The sequence below is a fragment of the Salvia hispanica genome, chromosome 3 (genome assembly GCF_029641045.1).
Source record: "Salvia hispanica isolate PSC_SH4W2 chromosome 3, Shi_PSC_v1, whole genome shotgun sequence".
NCBI lineage: Eukaryota > Viridiplantae > Streptophyta > Magnoliopsida > Lamiales > Lamiaceae > Salvia > Salvia hispanica.
In genome coordinates this window covers 46,270,538-46,287,920 of record NC_142694.1, presented here as the reverse complement: position 1 = coordinate 46,287,920, position 17,383 = coordinate 46,270,538, and the positions used below count along the sequence as shown (strand labels likewise).

General features: G+C 37.0%; 3 protein-coding genes across 4 annotated transcripts; 1 reads left to right on the top strand and 2 right to left on the bottom strand.

The window, feature by feature from the left end:
- The first annotated feature begins 4,107 nt into the window (after positions 1 to 4,107).
- On the top strand, positions 4,108 to 6,957 carry LOC125215070 (alpha/beta-Hydrolases superfamily protein). The gene is made up of 13 exons (XM_048116378.2): positions 4,108 to 4,351; positions 4,712 to 4,788; positions 4,868 to 4,948; positions 5,176 to 5,304; positions 5,391 to 5,477; positions 5,569 to 5,622; positions 5,717 to 5,807; positions 5,892 to 5,962; positions 6,033 to 6,102; positions 6,209 to 6,261; positions 6,336 to 6,429; positions 6,509 to 6,606; positions 6,691 to 6,957. The coding sequence occupies exons 1-13, from the start codon at positions 4,126 to 4,128 to the stop codon at positions 6,778 to 6,780; spliced, it is 1,221 nt and encodes a 406-aa protein (XP_047972335.1). The 5' UTR covers positions 4,108 to 4,125; the 3' UTR covers positions 6,781 to 6,957.
- A 98-nt stretch (positions 6,958 to 7,055) lies between these two features.
- LOC125215072 (ubiquitin-conjugating enzyme E2 PEX4) lies at positions 7,056 to 9,584 on the bottom strand. Its single transcript, XM_048116379.2, has 6 exons — positions 9,432 to 9,584; positions 9,170 to 9,224; positions 8,445 to 8,564; positions 8,226 to 8,354; positions 7,655 to 7,784; positions 7,056 to 7,402 (listed from the first exon to the last, which is right to left on the bottom strand). The coding sequence occupies exons 2-6, from the start codon at positions 9,173 to 9,175 to the stop codon at positions 7,314 to 7,316; spliced, it is 474 nt and encodes a 157-aa protein (XP_047972336.1). The 5' UTR covers positions 9,176 to 9,224; positions 9,432 to 9,584; the 3' UTR covers positions 7,056 to 7,313.
- Positions 9,585 to 9,896: 312 nt separating this feature from the next.
- LOC125215069 (TOM1-like protein 9) lies at positions 9,897 to 16,011 on the bottom strand. 2 transcript variants are annotated; one of them, XM_048116375.2, is made up of 10 exons: positions 15,680 to 16,011; positions 15,362 to 15,440; positions 13,862 to 13,960; positions 13,663 to 13,776; positions 13,409 to 13,569; positions 12,784 to 12,865; positions 12,428 to 12,513; positions 11,528 to 11,719; positions 10,806 to 11,308; positions 9,897 to 10,702 (listed from the first exon to the last, which is right to left on the bottom strand). In XM_048116375.2, exons 1-10 carry the CDS (start codon positions 15,778 to 15,780, stop codon positions 10,119 to 10,121), a joined length of 2,001 nt encoding a protein of 666 aa, XP_047972332.1. In that variant the 5' UTR covers positions 15,781 to 16,011; the 3' UTR covers positions 9,897 to 10,118. The 2 variants fall into 2 exon arrangements, with proteins under 2 accessions (XP_047972332.1, XP_047972334.1); XM_048116377.2 differs by having other exon boundaries at positions 13,862 to 14,036; positions 15,680 to 15,741.
- Positions 16,012 to 17,383: the final 1,372 nt, after the last annotated feature.

Genomic DNA, 17,383 nt, shown 5'->3' with positions numbered 1-17,383 from the left:
ATATGTGTGTTCTTGGTCGCAAGTGTTGATCGAATATTAAAAATGTAAAAGTAAATGTTACTCCCTCCGTTCCATAAGAATATGTGTTATTTTCTTTTTAGCTCATTCCATATAAATATGCACTTTCTAATTTTTAAAAGCCTTTTCTCTCTAATGAGGTGGGACATATTCTTTACTAACAATGCTTTAATTACTTTTTCTCTCTGTCCCTCTCTTATTTTACCCATTTTATATTAAACACGTGTCGAATTCAAAGTGTATATTTTTTGGTGACGGAGAAAGTATTAATAAAATACTCCTATTATATTATCCTGTGCCCGTATTTATGGCTCGTTTCTTTTAGAAGAATTAGATTAGATAGAAAAGTTTATGGCCCACATGTTTAGGGTACTTTTGTAAGGTATAATTAATTCTTGTTAATTAAATAAAATTATAGTAGGAAAAATTTTGAATTTAGGGTGGGTTTAATGTAAATGACATGTTTAAACATGTCAATGTCATTTGCGTTTTCATATTTTGAATTATTTGTGCTTATTTGAAAATTTCTGTATTGGCGTGATTAAATACGCCAGGGCCATTTTCATTTTTCTTATTTATAAAATGCAAAAGATGTTCCCGTTTTAGGGAACCATTTTACTAACTCACCCCAAATTCAAAATTTTCAAAATTATAGTGGAAGTTTATCATGTACTGTAAATCGTTAGTCATGAGCAAAGCTCATATTTAATTCATGCATGTATAAAGCTTCATTCTTTTCTGTTTGATGTATACATTTTGGTTTTGAAAGCTAAAAATTATTAATGAAATTAATCATTAATTTAATTACAAGGTACATAAAAACAAATGTGGCATTTATTCTTTTTATCTACATAACTTTATATAAATTAATTGATACTAATTTATGGTTCAAATTGACATAGATCAGACAAATACTATTGGACTTGGATAATGTATCACAATGATTTCGTGAAGTAAAACTATTGAAAAAAAATCATATTGCTATCATACTAAATTGGGAGTAGTATATTTTTCATATTTCAAACATAAACATAGGACTATAAACATAACTAAACTAATAAAATGATTATTTTATCCTCAGTTCAAACTTTCGAATCGAAATCTGTTCAATCTATTTCTGTATAAATTGTCCAAAACAAGAGGTTTAATATTCTACTAGTAATATTGATGTCTTAACAACAAATCTATGTGACCAAATTTTGTACAACCAAAATCTAGTTTATTTGACTAAAAATAGATTTATTTATGCATTTAATTAAAATATTTAGATGCATATATAATACATGAAAAGTGCATAATATTGTGGTCATATATTTATAATTTTTTTTATTTTTTTAGAACCATAAATATAATTAGTGCATACTTTAATTCAAATATTAAAAACAATAGAAAGAAAATTCAAATATAAATATAAAAAATGAGATTAAAGGCTAATAAGTCTTTTTAATTTATTCACTTACTATATTTATAATTTTAATATATAACTAATCCAACAAATTATTAATATAACCTTATTTTGATTGTACAAAATTTAGTTGTTTATCATTACTCATGTTAGAGATGTGGGAGTAATAATTATTTGAAAAATTGAGGCTACATTTCAAAATGAAAATCCTGTCACAAAAAGACAAAGTGGGCCTAAATGACCCAGCATGCGTCACAATGAAACAACGCTGCCAATGAAAATGTCCCACGTGTCAGAGTGCGCGCCAAAATTCCGGTTCCATTCCCTCCGTTTCCAAGTAATTAATTCTCTTTTATCAAAGAATCCATCAACGCGATTTATTCAATTAAATGTGTAGTAATCACGGAATTGGATAGAAAGTCAGAGGAGAAGAGGATTGTGAATTTCAGCCCTCAATCCGAACCCTACCCCTTCATCTTTTCCATAAATTGCAAATCATAATTCCGCCTCCAACATTGCTGGAAGGCTTCGTGTTTATGTGTTTGTTGATTTTGGATCAGCCTTTGGTTTAGTGCTTCACCTGAATTACCCATTCCTATTTACAATGCTATCCATATTCGTTGCTTGTTGTGGCAGAGACAAAACAATTGAATGCGATTTAGCAATTCTAGCCATAATTATTAGATAAACTTTGAATAAATCTTTTATCCTTGATTAGCTCCCTCAAATCACTTGTAAGTATATGTATCTAACCTCTGAACTTAGCTGCCTGAAAATGTATGGTAATGTGTAGTAATATAATATAACTGCATCAATTGCTACGATAACGATACAAAAGAAAACGAGTAGAGAAAACCTGATGCCTTTTACGATTCGGTATGCAAATGATTCTATGATGTCTGTGGACTCTTTTTAAATTCAACTATAGCTCTGCTTATAGCAGTTAGTCGTCTTGATGAATGTATCGGTCTTGTTTTACCTATTCCTTCTTCTCTTTCCCTCTGTTACCTGTGGTTTTCCTGTCTTGAACCTAACAGCTGTCACATCTTCAATTGACTTCCAAATATATATATTTTCGCAGAATGATTTGTAAATTTTAGATGGAGAAAAATAGGGAATGATATTGTAAAAGAAGTGAGTGTCTTGACAAGTATTGTGATTGCTTCCAGGTAAATATTTCTTGCTCCGACAAACGTAAAGGCATAGACAGCAAAAACTTGGAAGGATGTGAAGATTCAAGAGAGGAAAGCTCATCTTTATCACCATTCAGCAGATTCATCAGCAAGCCATCAATGGAGCTACTGGAAGTCCAAGAAACAAGTGTAGAAATCAGCACATTGACATCTAGTAGACAATTTTAAGATCATCTCATCAATTTCCTTTTCCATATAGGTGGTTGAACCATTCGAAGCCTCATGTTATACGTCATAAACCTGACCACCCTGCCAAATTAGGACTTTGTAAATCCTCGGTGAATTTCGATCCTTGTGGTTGTGTATTTCCTTTAAGTGGCATCCTCCAATTACATCATGTGAAGGAATTGTGCAAACTCTTGGTTGAAGTTTCAACAGAAGCAGAGTGTTCCAGGTAGGTTTCACCGCCTCAGAGTTTGTGAACTGTGCAGTTCCAAATTGTTGATAATTTTGGAAACAGTGACGAGAGCATCTGCAACTTAATTGTTAGTTCAGAGCGCGCATATTTGTTGATTGCTTTGATGGACTAGCTACGGTGACTATTAAGAACCATGTTCTTGTGTATTCTGTAACTTAAAACTTGACAGTCCGGGTTTTGTATTGACCTCCTCGGAAGAAAAGAGAATGATGGATGGTGGCATTGATGTGAATTGGGCTGCAACTTTGGTTAGGGAAAGCCAACAGAAGGCTGTGGAACTTCCGGGAAAGTAGGATGTAAAGATAGGGCATCACTTTGTGAATCTGATGGCTATGATATTCAAAATGGAAGACCATGTGTGACAAACGAGATGCAACGTAAACGTTTATGGTGGCTGCTATGGCTCCATCCAGTCACACACTCACATTATACCGAAAATTCAATATACTCGGTATTTTTACGATACAATATTTTTCCTCATCCTTGCTTAAAACCGATGAAAATGGTATAAACTCTCTCTTCATGTTGTTGGGAATCCAGGCTGGCCTCTCATGTGCAGGGAGAAGGATCAAACACTACAATGTTTCGGTATTATTGTAAATAAATACTACTATTTGATTTGTATTTTAAGTTTTGGTGATGTAATTTATACGTGTATATTATATGGAGTATGTCTTATTTTGGAACAAAATTCAGTTGGCAAATTGGAGTCTAGGACATGCATGGGTAAATTTTATGTATATTTAAAAATTAAATACTCATTCTTTTCCCATGTTTTTCCAAGAAGTGACACTTCACCTACTAGTCTATAACGTTAATAATGAAACTCAAGTGTTCTGCGATTGTTTTTTCTTCAATCAAACAACTAATTTTTGTTTGTATTCACAAAACATGATTAAATATAAGTACATAATGTTCTCTGGTCTCGCTGTTGTTCTACCTGCTACACAGTATCTTACTTAACAACAATATTAAATTTAAATTGCATGTTACAAGTTTGATTAAAATCAAATCTAAATAATTTGTAAGAAAAGTTAAAATTGTGAGTAGTATTAACAGAAGTGAGGTTTTCGCTCTTATCCGTAATAATAATGGCGGTTGCTGTGTGGCACGTGCCGAACTTCATCTCTCACGTGCGAGCCAATTCAGTCTCAACTTCCTGCTATTATAAACCCAACTGCTACGCCAACTTACCACGCCACGCAATTGCTACTCGATTCAACTCCGCTGACCGGAAAATGGACCATTCATCCTCCTCCGCCGCCGAGATGCGCTCCGACTTCCTGCAGCTCCTCCGCAGTCGCCGGACTGCCGAAGGTCGTTTCTCACTCACTTCACTCTCTGTGTGTTGATGTGATTTCGTTGAATTGCGGTTTTTTTGAGATGATTCTCGATTGATTTTAGTCTCGGATGTGAACTAGAGTTGAAGCGGATGTTACAGTAATGTTGCTTGTTTAGCATCGCCTCCTCATTTCGATTATACATTCTTCTGCAATTTGCACGGATTTTGAAGAAATTTATGAATTTCTGGATTTTTTTTTGCTATAATATGTGGAGATCCTGGTTATGAATCTGTTATTCGTCTTAAACACATTCAGTTTATGACGAATTATTGCTTGTTGCAAAATCGGTCACAATCGTCGAAGCATTCCACTAAAATTCAGCAAAATTGTGCAGTTCCTCTTTCTGTTGAATCTGCGCAGCCTGTAAAAGAACCACTATTTCAGGAAACTCCGACGCCAACCTACAGTGAGGTCGAAATTACTTTTCATATCACTTGATGGACTAATAAGCAGAATCTGTCTCACAAATGTTCTTATGGTGAATCATCAGGCTATGGAGTCTTGTCCAAAGAAAGAGATTCCGAATTTCAAGGAATTGCTTCAAGAGGAAAATTTTTACCTAACTACTGAGGTGGAGTACTATGATTTTTGTGATTTCTGTGTGGTTTTTGTGAGTGTTTATGTATGTGTCTTGGTGGTTAGCTGAACATCTAGGAACGGGGAAAATGGTTGTGGTGGTGTGCTCATGTTCGATCTATCTGCCTGCGCGATAAAGTGCCAGTTATATATTGAGCTTACTTAGGTGTCTATATACATTGGTTGATAAACCTGTCGAATTCTAAATGAATTTGTGACTAGGCAGGGGAGCAAGGACGCCTGCCAGTACTGCTATTGAAGCTGAAAGAGGATACTCCGGAGAGAAGGCCGGCAGTGGTTTTCCTGCATAGCACGCATAAAAACAAAGAGTGGTTGAGGCCATTACTTGAGGTATAAGGTGCATAGAGATGATGAGGGATTAACTGGTGTTTGGTTTAGCAGATTGATCCATAGCATGTTCTTTTTTATATCTTCAGGCATATGCTTCAAGAAATTATGTTGCTATAGCCATTGATTCGCGTTATCACGGAGAGCGTGCTAAAAACTTGACAACCTACCAAGATGTATGCCTCCTAAGTTCCTAGTCTTTATTGGTAAAATCAATATAACTGCACAAAATATGAGTTGGATTATCGTTTGTTGCAATGTATGTAGGCTCTAGTATCATCGTGGAAACATGGAGATACGATGCCTTTCATTTTCGATACGGTACTGTTCCGCCCTGTTTCTGTAACCAAATAATTTAAGAAATCGGTTCTTTTTCCCCTTAGTTTGATATTCTTGCTTGTAATCAATACATCAGGTATGGGACTTGATAAAATTGGCAGATCATCTTGTAGAAAGGCCAGATATCGATCCTTCTAGGATAGGAATTACTGGTGAATCACTGGGAGGTAAGTTACTGCAAAGATGGTACTAGTACGTATGAAAATCTTATTCCGTTTATACACCTTTTCAGTAAGATCTCCATCGTTCAGGAATGCACGCATGGTTTGGTGCAGCCGCTGATACTCGTTATTCAGTAGTTGCCCCAATAATTGGAGTTCAGGTAGATGTTCCTGATACGAATCTGACTAAGTAAACTAGTATACACAGTCTCAATACTTTCAATATTTTAGGGGTTCCGGTGGGCGATTGAGCATGACATGTGGCAAGCTCGAGTTGACAGCCTTAAGCGCGTATTTGAAGGTTCGTGACTCTATATAAGAACCGTGTCTGCATTTCATTGATTCCTGCAGTATATATCTTGACTCCTAAACCTAAGGATGATTCTTTTTCTGTTGTTGGTTTCCAGAGGCAAGAGTCGACTTGGGAAAAAGTGCAATCGACAGAGAAGTGGTAGAGAAGGTGAGGTTTGGTCTTGGCTCTGTTGTTCCAACAGAAGCTGCTGCATTTTAGGTTAATAAGAAGTCTGTGAACAGGTTTGGGACAGTATAGCTCCTGGATTGGCATCCCGTTTTGACGCACCTTACACCATTCCTGCGATTGCTCTTCGTCCTCTGTTGATCTTGAACGGTACAATAGTTGTCTGTGTAAGATTTTTTCATGAAACCATACCCTTTTTGTCTGAAAGTGGCAACCATGATTTGTTTAGGTGAGAAGGATCCACGTTGCCCCTTTGCTGGACTGGAGCTTCCAGAATCGAGAGTTAGAAAGGCATATGAAGAGGCCAATTCTGCTGAAAAGTTTAAGGTATTTGTTTAATCTCTCTCTCTCTCTCTCTCTCACACACACACAGTTCAGCTTTCATATCTCTATCTATGATGGGTATTGCAGTTGGTAGCTGAACCAGGGATTGGGCATCAGATGACATCTTTGATGGTGAAACAAGCCAGTGAATGGTTTGATCAATACTTGAATCCATGAGGGCAGCATCTGTTCGAAATCTGAGTGCTACTGTATAAACTGTGTTTAGCCTGCAAACTGCGTCGTTTGCATGGAATAAACACATCCATTCTGTACTTGTACGTCTGTTTTCACTATTTTCAATTGTTATGGTTTCCCATTGCTTAATTTCTGAATAAGGAAAGCTTTCTTAGCTCATACGGCAGTGATTCATTCATCACACATCAGCCATGAAAGGGAAATTGACAGTTTGGAAAATGATGCTAAAGACATGTTAACAAATTACAAATGCACAGTTGAATGAAAAGGACATGGTTGTAACTAAGGTTGAAACAAACACTTTGATACATGCGATTATGATTGACAGTCTGAATGAAAAGGGACATGGATGTAACAAAAACATGTTAACAAATTACAAATGCAAAGTTGAATGAAAAGGACATGGTCGAAACATACGCTTAGATACATGAGATTATGATATGCGTCATCACACTTCCAAGAGCAAGAAAATTACTTGTGAAAGTCGGAATCCGGCGCTATAAAATTCTTCTCTCTTACCCCTTCTTGGTCATGGCTGCAAGTCTTGTGTACATCTTGGCCATAGACTGGAATCCTCTTACGTCACCGGACCGTAGAAGGTTGCCTATGCAATGACGGCCAACCAGAACACATCACTCAAACTACTCCAAAACAAATCACAAGAGAAGCTGGACTTCCCCAATCACATGTTCGGAAAATTAGATTGCTGCATGTTCTTCACAGCCCGGAATATGAATTCAAATAATTTTGAAGGCCATTTCAAACTTATCTCAATGTTTCTTGAAAGCTGTAAAACTACTCAGAAAGTACCACAAGACCACACGGGTAGTTTATGAAGGAATCTGAGGGGAAATACCTGAATCACAGTTCAGCGGGCTATCAGCCTCTGGATGAGCCATCAGAGCGATTATAGCTCGACAAACTGATTGCAGGGTCCATGCTGGGCTCCAAGCATTCTTCAAGATATCAAGGCAAATCTCACCTGTCTGCAGGAAAACAAAATCATAGCTTCAAAATTAATTCCATATGACATCTGTTATCCAAATAAAAACATCAAGAGAAAATGTCAACAGGTTATGCCTAACTTTATATGGCAAATTGGCAAGTTATCCACAATGATAGCAGAAGTGTAAGAGACATGGTCAAGTTCAATGATTTTTTGCTATGATATTTCCCCTAGTAGTATGCCACGACTATAAGCATGTGCAGATGCTTACAAAATTCAACTCATTACATTCATTTGTCACCCAAAGCATTACAATCTCATCATGCGTGGTGTTTCTAATGCAGAATTCTTCAGTTCCACAAGCAACTTTGCTGACAGAATTCAAGCAAATTTCATCGTCTACCTTGTACAGTGAGACTAGAAAGCTATCGCTTTGTCTGAAGATAATATACCTTAAAAAGTTTAGGAAAGACAGAAATACCTTGAAATGCACATTTGGATGGAATATTTTGGTTAAGAACCGAACTTGAGGTGGCTGCAAAGGATACTGCTCAGGTACAGAGAAAGCAAGCTGGAAAACTCCACCCTCATAAGGAGTTTCCGATGGCCCCTACGTAACACAGAATTAATATTTATCAAATGCTCTACTTGGAAAACGTCTCATGGCACACAATGAAGCACAAGAAACAATAAAATGTACCTTTATGAGTGCAGTCCATTTAAATATGTTTGAATCATCACAAACGAGTTGGATATCAGGATCTGCCGTTTTCTCTCGCTGCACTTCTTTGTATTCCTTAAAGAGCCTTGCCCTTGATGCCTATTTTAAGAGCATTGACTCAATTCTAAAAGTTCTCAACAGAGACTTAGCATTGGATATTTTGATAGTGTAGGCCTTTCCGTAAATAAACGGCATAAAATCCAAGTCTCGCTGTCAAAGAATACGCTTCAAGAATCCATTACTCCAGTTCAGTAAACCCCCTTATTGAAACATCAATCCCAATAGTGACCTAAATTAACTCACTGTCCTACTGCCTCCCAATTTATAATTCTTTAACCTATAGATATCAATTATCAAGCAAGACCCATTATTTTCGTATTAAGTTTGCAGATGAACTCGCATCAGGAAGTTATTTCAGCTGGATATCCAGTTAAAATGTCAACATAGTTTAGTAATCATACAAAGGTAGAGCTACAGAACTAAATAAAAAACAATGTTCATCAAAATGAAGTGGAAGCCTGATAGAAATTTGAAATTTCAACATTCTAGGGTTACAGCTTGGCATCACACGGAATCGAGCTTAACATACGAAACAACGAATTTGTATATATTTGTGAAATGGAAACTATTCCCAATCATACGAAAAGATAGGTTAAGATTGAGAAACGCTCATGAGAACAATGAAAGCGGTTGACAACACTAACCTGCATTTTCAACAATGGCTTTTGCTATCAAATTCACACCAATTCAAGGTAAGGTCTGCATCAATTGAAGCAAAATCATCAACAATTAACAATATTATGCTACCGATCACAAAGCCGAAAGGCCGAGAATCAGTTGAAAAGATACACAGAAGCAATTTTCTCTCGCGAAAAAAAAAAACAATAATCGAACAGGAAACGAAAAATCCTGAATCAAACTCAACACAATCGCAAATTCACATGGAAAAAAAATAAAAATACATACCGTAGTGAATTGATGAGGTTCAGCTGAATTGAGATGGAAACTTGAGAATGAAAAACGTCATAGGGAGGAAAGGAAAAGGAGCTCTACGTGGAGTAGCTGTAATCATCTGTATTACGGTGCACCATAATACCAGGAACCGGTAATCCTCTGTGGGACGGCGCATTCACGCTTTAAAAATATCTATATTAAGGATTGCATGCTTTACCATGATCATATATTTATGCAATTTATTAACCATATTGTTCTTTGTTAGTTTAGAGTTTTTGGTGTTATTTCTCATTGATTAGAGACATTCCCTTCTTTTAGTACCTCATCCATCCCAAAGAAAATGGACTCTTATTTTATACTCCTCCTACAATATTATTTTATGTTAGTAATTGGTAATAAACAAAATGGAGATATTTGCTTCTATTTCAAAAAATTGATCTTGATTCTTGACTAAGACAAACCAAAGTGGATCAAGCAAAAAAAAAAAAGAAAAATGTTTCTTTCTTTTATACGAGTGCTCGTTTCTACAATGAAATGTGCCTGATTCTAATGACAAGAAATCCATAACAAAAACATTCAGGAATAGGTGATAAATTGCAGGCAACACGGCGCAAGGAGGTGAAGAATATATATGCAGCAGGCCACGCGAGTTGGCAAACAAACTAGCAAAAGTCAAGGCAAAGAAACCCATCTATCTCTTCACATGCTCTCAGCTCTACCTGATGTTGTCTTCCCGGGCTTGAATTTTGAGATGTCAACAAGGTCTCCAAACAGCTTGTCCTCCGGCCTAGACTGCCTTCCAGATGGAAGATTGCTCGACACTGGATTCCTCAGCCCGCTGTCGTCCCTCACTGACAGCGCGGATATGGTTTGCTGAGCAAAGTAAGCATTTTGCATTTGATTTTGGCCTTGTGGGTAGCCATAGCCGTAGCCATACCCAGCTGGCATTTGGTTGTTGTACATCTGCTGAGGATTATACATGTATCCCATCTGGGCAGGTTGCATTTGCTGAGGATACATAACCACGGGTTGGGGTTGCCGCGGGTTCTGCATCGGATAAGGATGCATTGCTGTGAACTGGCTGCTGTTATACACACCAAGTGCCGCCTGATCATGAGCCACAGGTGGCTGACCTGTGAGATAAGCTCCGCTAGGCGATGGTTGGGTATGATTTACTATTCCTTGAGTTGCTTGCATTTGTTGAGGCTGGTTTACTGCAGGTAGACTGCTGTCAAGTTCTGCTTCCCATGGCGGAGGGGGGAGAGAGTTACTTGCTTGAGCGCCTACACACCAAAAGATAAAATATAGGTACGATTCAGGTTCAGCTTACAACCTTTTTTTTGGTAGGGGGTGTATAGTTTACATAAAATCCAGAAAACATGATACCATAAACTGGTGGTGGTTGCTGCTGTTGGGTCATTTGACCGTAAACTGGTGATGGTGGCTGCTGCTGTTGAGTCATTTGACCATAAACTGGTGAGGGTGGCTGCTGCTGTTGGGTCATTTGACCGTAAACTGGTGAGGGTGGTTGCTGCTGTTGGGTTATTTGACCATTCCAAGTGCCATTAGGATATGCAGAAGGCTGCGGAGTATGGAAATCCTGTGGCTGCTGAAACTGAGAAGAAGAAGGATAGCCGTGCCCAACAGGAGTCGACGGCTGGTTGTTATTACTATCTGAAAACATGTCGATGAGAGCAAGAGCATTGTGCTGAGAAGCAACGGGGCTAGTTGGTTGGGGCTGTCCCACAGGAACAAGTGCCAGTGTGTTGAGGTCATCTCCACTCAATAGATCTATCTTTGGATCAGTCTTTATTGGAGTTGACAACTGGCCGTTAGTCGCAGGAGGAGGGATAGACAACTGTGTCCCTAAGCTAGTACTTGATGTAGAGCTGCAAAAAAAGCAATTTCATCAATTGGTATTTAATTCATAATCACCTTGAGGTATCATAGTTTCAATTTTCAAATGCAAAACCTCTTTACAAGAGCTCAGAAATTCAAGTTTAAGTGACACAAAATTATTTGTCTCGATGAAGACCAAAACCAAAAAAAAATAAAAATACAAACAGCCATATGGAACAAAGATGCTAAAGGGCGGAATTGAAATTTACCCTCGGTCAGATTGTTTGGTATCACCGGTGTCGATAAGAGGAGCACCAACAGGTACCAAGGCTTTAGTTGGTTCAGGATTTATCTTCTCAGACTGAACAGGGGCAACACCAGAGGCAAGTGCTTCGTGCTTTGCCAGTACACGTTGCAAGTCATCATTCAGTGCCAACCCTTGGCACAATAGTGATTCATCCCTAAATCAGAAAAAAATAAAAGAGAGCCCAATAGTCAGCATGACACTTTCCTTAGTCAAAACCAACCAAAATAACATTGTGGCACAAGCACAGTTACAGTGGAGAACAAACTTTGGTGGTAGACGTAATAGTTGAATACTACAGATATGCTAGAGAGGTAGAGCATTTCTATCCATCGCCAAGAATCCATATAACTAACAGATATCACATCAATACCGGGTGCAACAGAAGCTACTTGATATCCACAACGCAATACAGAAGGCACTCAATCAAAAAATCCTCTTGTTCTAACTAGCATAAAAACATGCAGCAACTATGGACAAAAACTTTGACTAATTTTCAAGTTTTCCCCTAACTGGAAGAATTCGGTTAAATGAATCAAACAAATACTGTAACAAATATAAGACATTTCACCCCAACCGGCATTGTGAGTAGGAAGTTGCTACGCCCCAAATAAAACGCCAGCTTCGATATTGCAATTAAAGTGAGAACAAACTTTTTTCTCAGACATCTGATTAGAAAAATAAAAAACTAAAAGCACCAGATGGAAGTATCATCATCCTTCAACATTTATTACAGGATATTCACCAAATAGATGCTATCTTACAACATATGTATCACAAGACTATATTGTTACATTAAAGAAATGTGTAAGAGAAAAATTAAACCAGAATAGGTGATAAAGACTGATAATAAACAACAGCTTACGAAGTTGAGTTCACAAGGTGTACTACTCTTTGCTTGTATGTGCGGCATTGTTCGACCAGATCAACAATGACCTCCTGCTTAATTCCCTGCCAACAGGAACTCTAGTTTAATATCTTAAATATAAAGTGAATTAAGAAACATTAAATAATTGATTATAGCATAAACATAGTATGAGTGAGTTATGTTTCCATTAACAACTAAAGTACAAGCGAATCTTGGAAAACAGAATAGGCTCATCCTCATCCTCATCCTGCAAACTACTCATATTTTTACATTCTTTAAGATATCAATCCCCATAGAACTACTTTATTTCCAATTATCATATGAAAAGCGTTTCATCCATAGTGTGATGATACCTCTTTGTTTCCAGGATCTAAAGCACTCAGCATTTCTGATAGGACATCCATGATACCATGTGCATTTTGAAGTTCCGTCAAGCTGGCATAAAACCAGTGGTACAGAAATAATCAGATAAATAGAATCCCAAATACAAAACTTCAGAGTATAAAGTAGCCACTATTTTAGTGCAATTCCTGATAGCATAATCACCAAATGCAGCCAAGGAGATCAACTAGGTTTAAATGGCATTTATAAAAGAGCATTTGAAACCTTCATATGTAATAATGAGCTTTCACCCATAGACTCAATAAGAACTCCAATTATGTGTAACAATAATAAGGTAGAAAAATGAAGAAATGTTTTTCTCTTTACATCCAACATTTCAACTTTTCAAAATGATATTTATCTCCGTGAATCCATTTGACATAGGCTTCACTTAAGTAGCTGTAAGTGAATTGTCAAGCCAGTCAGAAGGAAGATAAGCTGCAGAAGATAATGTAAAGAAGGCATGACAGCATCGTATTAGATGAAAGATAATGTGTTGCAGATTTCCAATTAAAAGAAAAATACCGGCACATGCCATAAATCTATGAAAATGAAGAACATTAACCATTTAAATATTTCATTTCGAGAATAATTCACCTCAATGTTGGGAACTCAGCTTCTGCAGAAGACTCAGCTCCATCAGCACTAGGTTCTAGGTTCCGAATATTTGGTGGATAAGATGACAATGGTTGCGTTTGCGGTGGTGTGAAAACAGGAGCTGAGCTCTCAGATCTCTGAGGGAAAACTGCCCCAAGACGCTGAAAGAAAAGACACAGATAGTATAAGCATAAAGAAAGAAAGTGGTGCATGCATCAGAAATTAAGTACTAAGATATATCCTAGCGTAAGTACCAATAAATCCTGGTATGCCACATAATACTGAGGATATCTTCCCCTTGGTCCACCAAAAGCTTCTTGCCAAGTATCTATTAGAATCAATATCTTCTCTTTGACATGGAAGTCTGGCTGCAGTGATAAATTTTGCATCACTAAAGGCACGGACGTAATCAAGACAATGACAGATAGTGGGGGACATCTATGAACTTGATACCTTCTTTTTCACTATTTTCACCATCTCATGAGGCAAATCTTTCTCAGCAACATGCATATGGACCATATCACCGCAGTTCTTCACAACGGTCTCCAATAGCTAGAAAATGCAATGAAAACATTTGCAATTGACTGAGCTGTTTAGAAAACTTCTTCCATTACAAGGATATGTGTCTCTACAAGAAAGGGATAACAAAAGCATTTCAAGATAGTTCATACCGAGATCTATGCATTCTTACCTTCCCTCTGAGCAATAACAATTAATCAATACCTTTCACATACTATCCCATCTTAGCAAGTATGCATAATGCATTCCATCTAAGTGGATGCTATACAATACAAGGATCCTCATCCGATAAATTGCAGGATATTATAATCATAAGTAAATTTTTCAAGGTTCTGGAAAAAAGTTTAATACTTAATAAAAACTTATTACAATATGGAACATGCTTATTGTTTAAGTGTACAGTCTATCATTTTAGCCTCTTTTGTTACTTTTTTGTAATTATGTCTTTCCTGTTAACCTTCTTCAGTTGTTAAATAGCATTAAATTCCACAAGTAGAAGATCACTGGTCTCAACAAACATAGTTTTCAATAGTTCCAATCTCTCCCAGAGTGCAGATAGGTTTTAATTTCTTGTTTTCACTCTATTTGGATCGCACTAACAATGTCTGCCATTCTAAATTCTAATACTTACAAGGAAACTTCTAGTTTCTCGTTTTTCAAAATAATCCACCTCAGACATCCTTATCCACGACCAAGAGACAGGGCTTTCTTCTACAACATCAGAAAACTAAGTTTGTCTCAACTTATATAATTTGTACTCTTCTGGATTATTAGTCCCTTAACAAAAAATCATAGTATAAGCTTAAATCAGGTGTTACAGTTTAACAAAGGACATATTTTACTCTTTGGTATGTTATACCTCACTTTATCCATCCAAATCCACAGGACACAAACAACTTATTCTGTGTCTTCTTTCCATTTGTCAACCTATTCAATTACAAGAGCTTGATAATACCCAAGCCCTCTCCAATGATCTGAAAGAAGAGAGTAACTGCACCCAGTTTGCAAAATTGTTCATGCTCTACACTAATGAAGTGTAAATGTGTCTGAAATGGATTGCAAGTCTGCAACAACAATCTCTTCAAGAAACCAGAAGCATAATTTTGAGAAGCTAGGAATTGGCAACTTGTGTCATATGCACGAAAAAGCTTGTTTCAGCATATTCAATTCAGAGTATCCTTCATCACCCAGAAGAGTGCATCGCCAGTAATTGTAGATAATGACTGAAGAAAATGAAATATTTTCCCTGATGGAATCCTACCTAGATTGTCTATTCATATTCATTGATAATAGCAGATTCTGCATACCCAATCCAATTGAGCATTAAGAACCACAGCTGATAACCAACTAGGATTAATTCATTTGATTATTATGAAATATGAACAGACAAGCGCATGTGCATATGATATCACACAAGAGAATTTAAGCTCTTACTGTTAAGGCTAGCAGCTGAACTTTCGGATTCCTGCTACCAAGGCGCTTTTTTATACCTCGAACAACATCTTTTGCTTGTCTGATAAAAATTAAATTGAGCGTAAGTTCACAAAGCACCACCATCTTCAACAAGGATACAAAGTTTCCTGACTACTTGAGCTCCAGCTATTCCTATAATAATTATCAAGTTTCCTAAACTAAAAACTAAAGAAAAAATAGGAGTAATTATGAAGTCAAGGCTCACAGCAAACATGCTCTATTTTTTCTATTTTTTTTTTCAATATAGATGAGCTAGAAGAAGAAGAAGAAGAAAATTACGCAGGATCGTGATTGCAAATATCACAGATCTCAATATTCATAGCCCAATCCGGCCCGATCAGCATATCGCTGGTGGCTCTTTCCACCATAACATTCACCATCTTCTCTCTCAATCCACAAACCCTAATTCCACAGCGATTGAATTGAAGTCTACGCGTCAACGCCGGCGAGAATCTATCCACCGAATTCCCCCGAGAATCGAAAAAAACTTGAAGATAAATAACAAATCCGTGAGCGACAAAAATGTTATCTCGGGGGATCCGATCTCTAGCTTCAATCAGTTCTTGTAATTTTGGACTGCAGAATCTAGTTGGAAAAAAATTTGAAAAAAAATTCAATTTTAGAGGGTGAAGTATAGGATGGGGTAATCCAATAGGATTGGGACGCGTGGAGATGTTCTCGTTTTAATGATGATGATTGACGCCGCCGACTATGAGCATCGGACGGCGGTGGGGCGTTTGAAAAAATAGTGGGTTTGGTCATTGGTGGGCCACGTCGATTTTTATATGGGGTTACGTGTTTTCAATTATTGTTGCTCAATGCTTTGCCACTCTATAGTCATAATTGAATTCATTGGTTGACTTAAATTATGGATATTATAAATTCAAATTATACTCGATGGCAATATCTTCCCCTCCCCATTACAAAGGTATCCACGATTCCGGAACCGACGTTTACGGTTTGGAATCGTCAGCTTCAAGTTTTGGAAATTGCCGAACTGCAAGGGTATTTCGCGGTTACGGTTCGGGTTCCAAACCGCCAGTTTCCGATGAATTTTTGCGGTTCTGACTTGGTTTTATGGTTTTCCGGCGGTTTTTCGCGGTTCCGATTTGGAACCGGCGTCCCGGCACCGTTTTGGTTTGGAAAATTTTGAACCTGAACCGAACCATGATTCTAAAATCGATGGTTTCGGTTCGGGTAAATTCTCACGGTTCTGGTTTGGAACTGTAACCGTCAGTTACGATTTCGCGGTTAACCGCGAAACCGTAAACCTTGGCCACCTCTACTACCCAATTCAAGCCCATTGAGTCGTAAGAGGATAAATCGCAATAAATCTCAGTCTATTTCATAAGAAAGTGGTCGTATTTTCAATGCGTACAGGAAGTCATCATAATCGATGAAATTCTCACATTATTATTACCGAAATTTGAACCTAGGACTTTGAACTCAATTAATTCCTTGAAAACTAATTGAGCTACTCGTGCGGGCATTGTAATCCAACATAATTTCATACTGTAGTGAATCGGTGATTAGGACTTAATGATATTCTAAAAAATCTTTCGATCTATTGCAGGAGTTATGAGTTGAATCTAGACTTTTAGCTCGGTCAAAGTTTGAAATCGATTGACGGTTATTCATTTCATTGTAAGAATTCTCTTTTATGTATTTTCAATGTTGTCATTTTAAACCTTACTTCAACGCTCGAAATTTATTAAGAGTAACTATACTTTTTATCGTACGAATTCTCCTTTATATATTGTCAATTGTTATTAGATGTGCTAGGTTATGATTTGAACCGTGCTCTAGGGCCCTAGGCCTCTTTTATAATAGTACTACGTATGTTTTGATTGCTAATAGTAAAAATATCATAAAACTAACAAGTTCAAATGTCAAATAATAACATGAAGTTTTTTTTATCAAAAATAAGTAACAAAAAGATTTAAATAATAAATTCAAAGCAAAATATTTAGTAATTATCTCTAC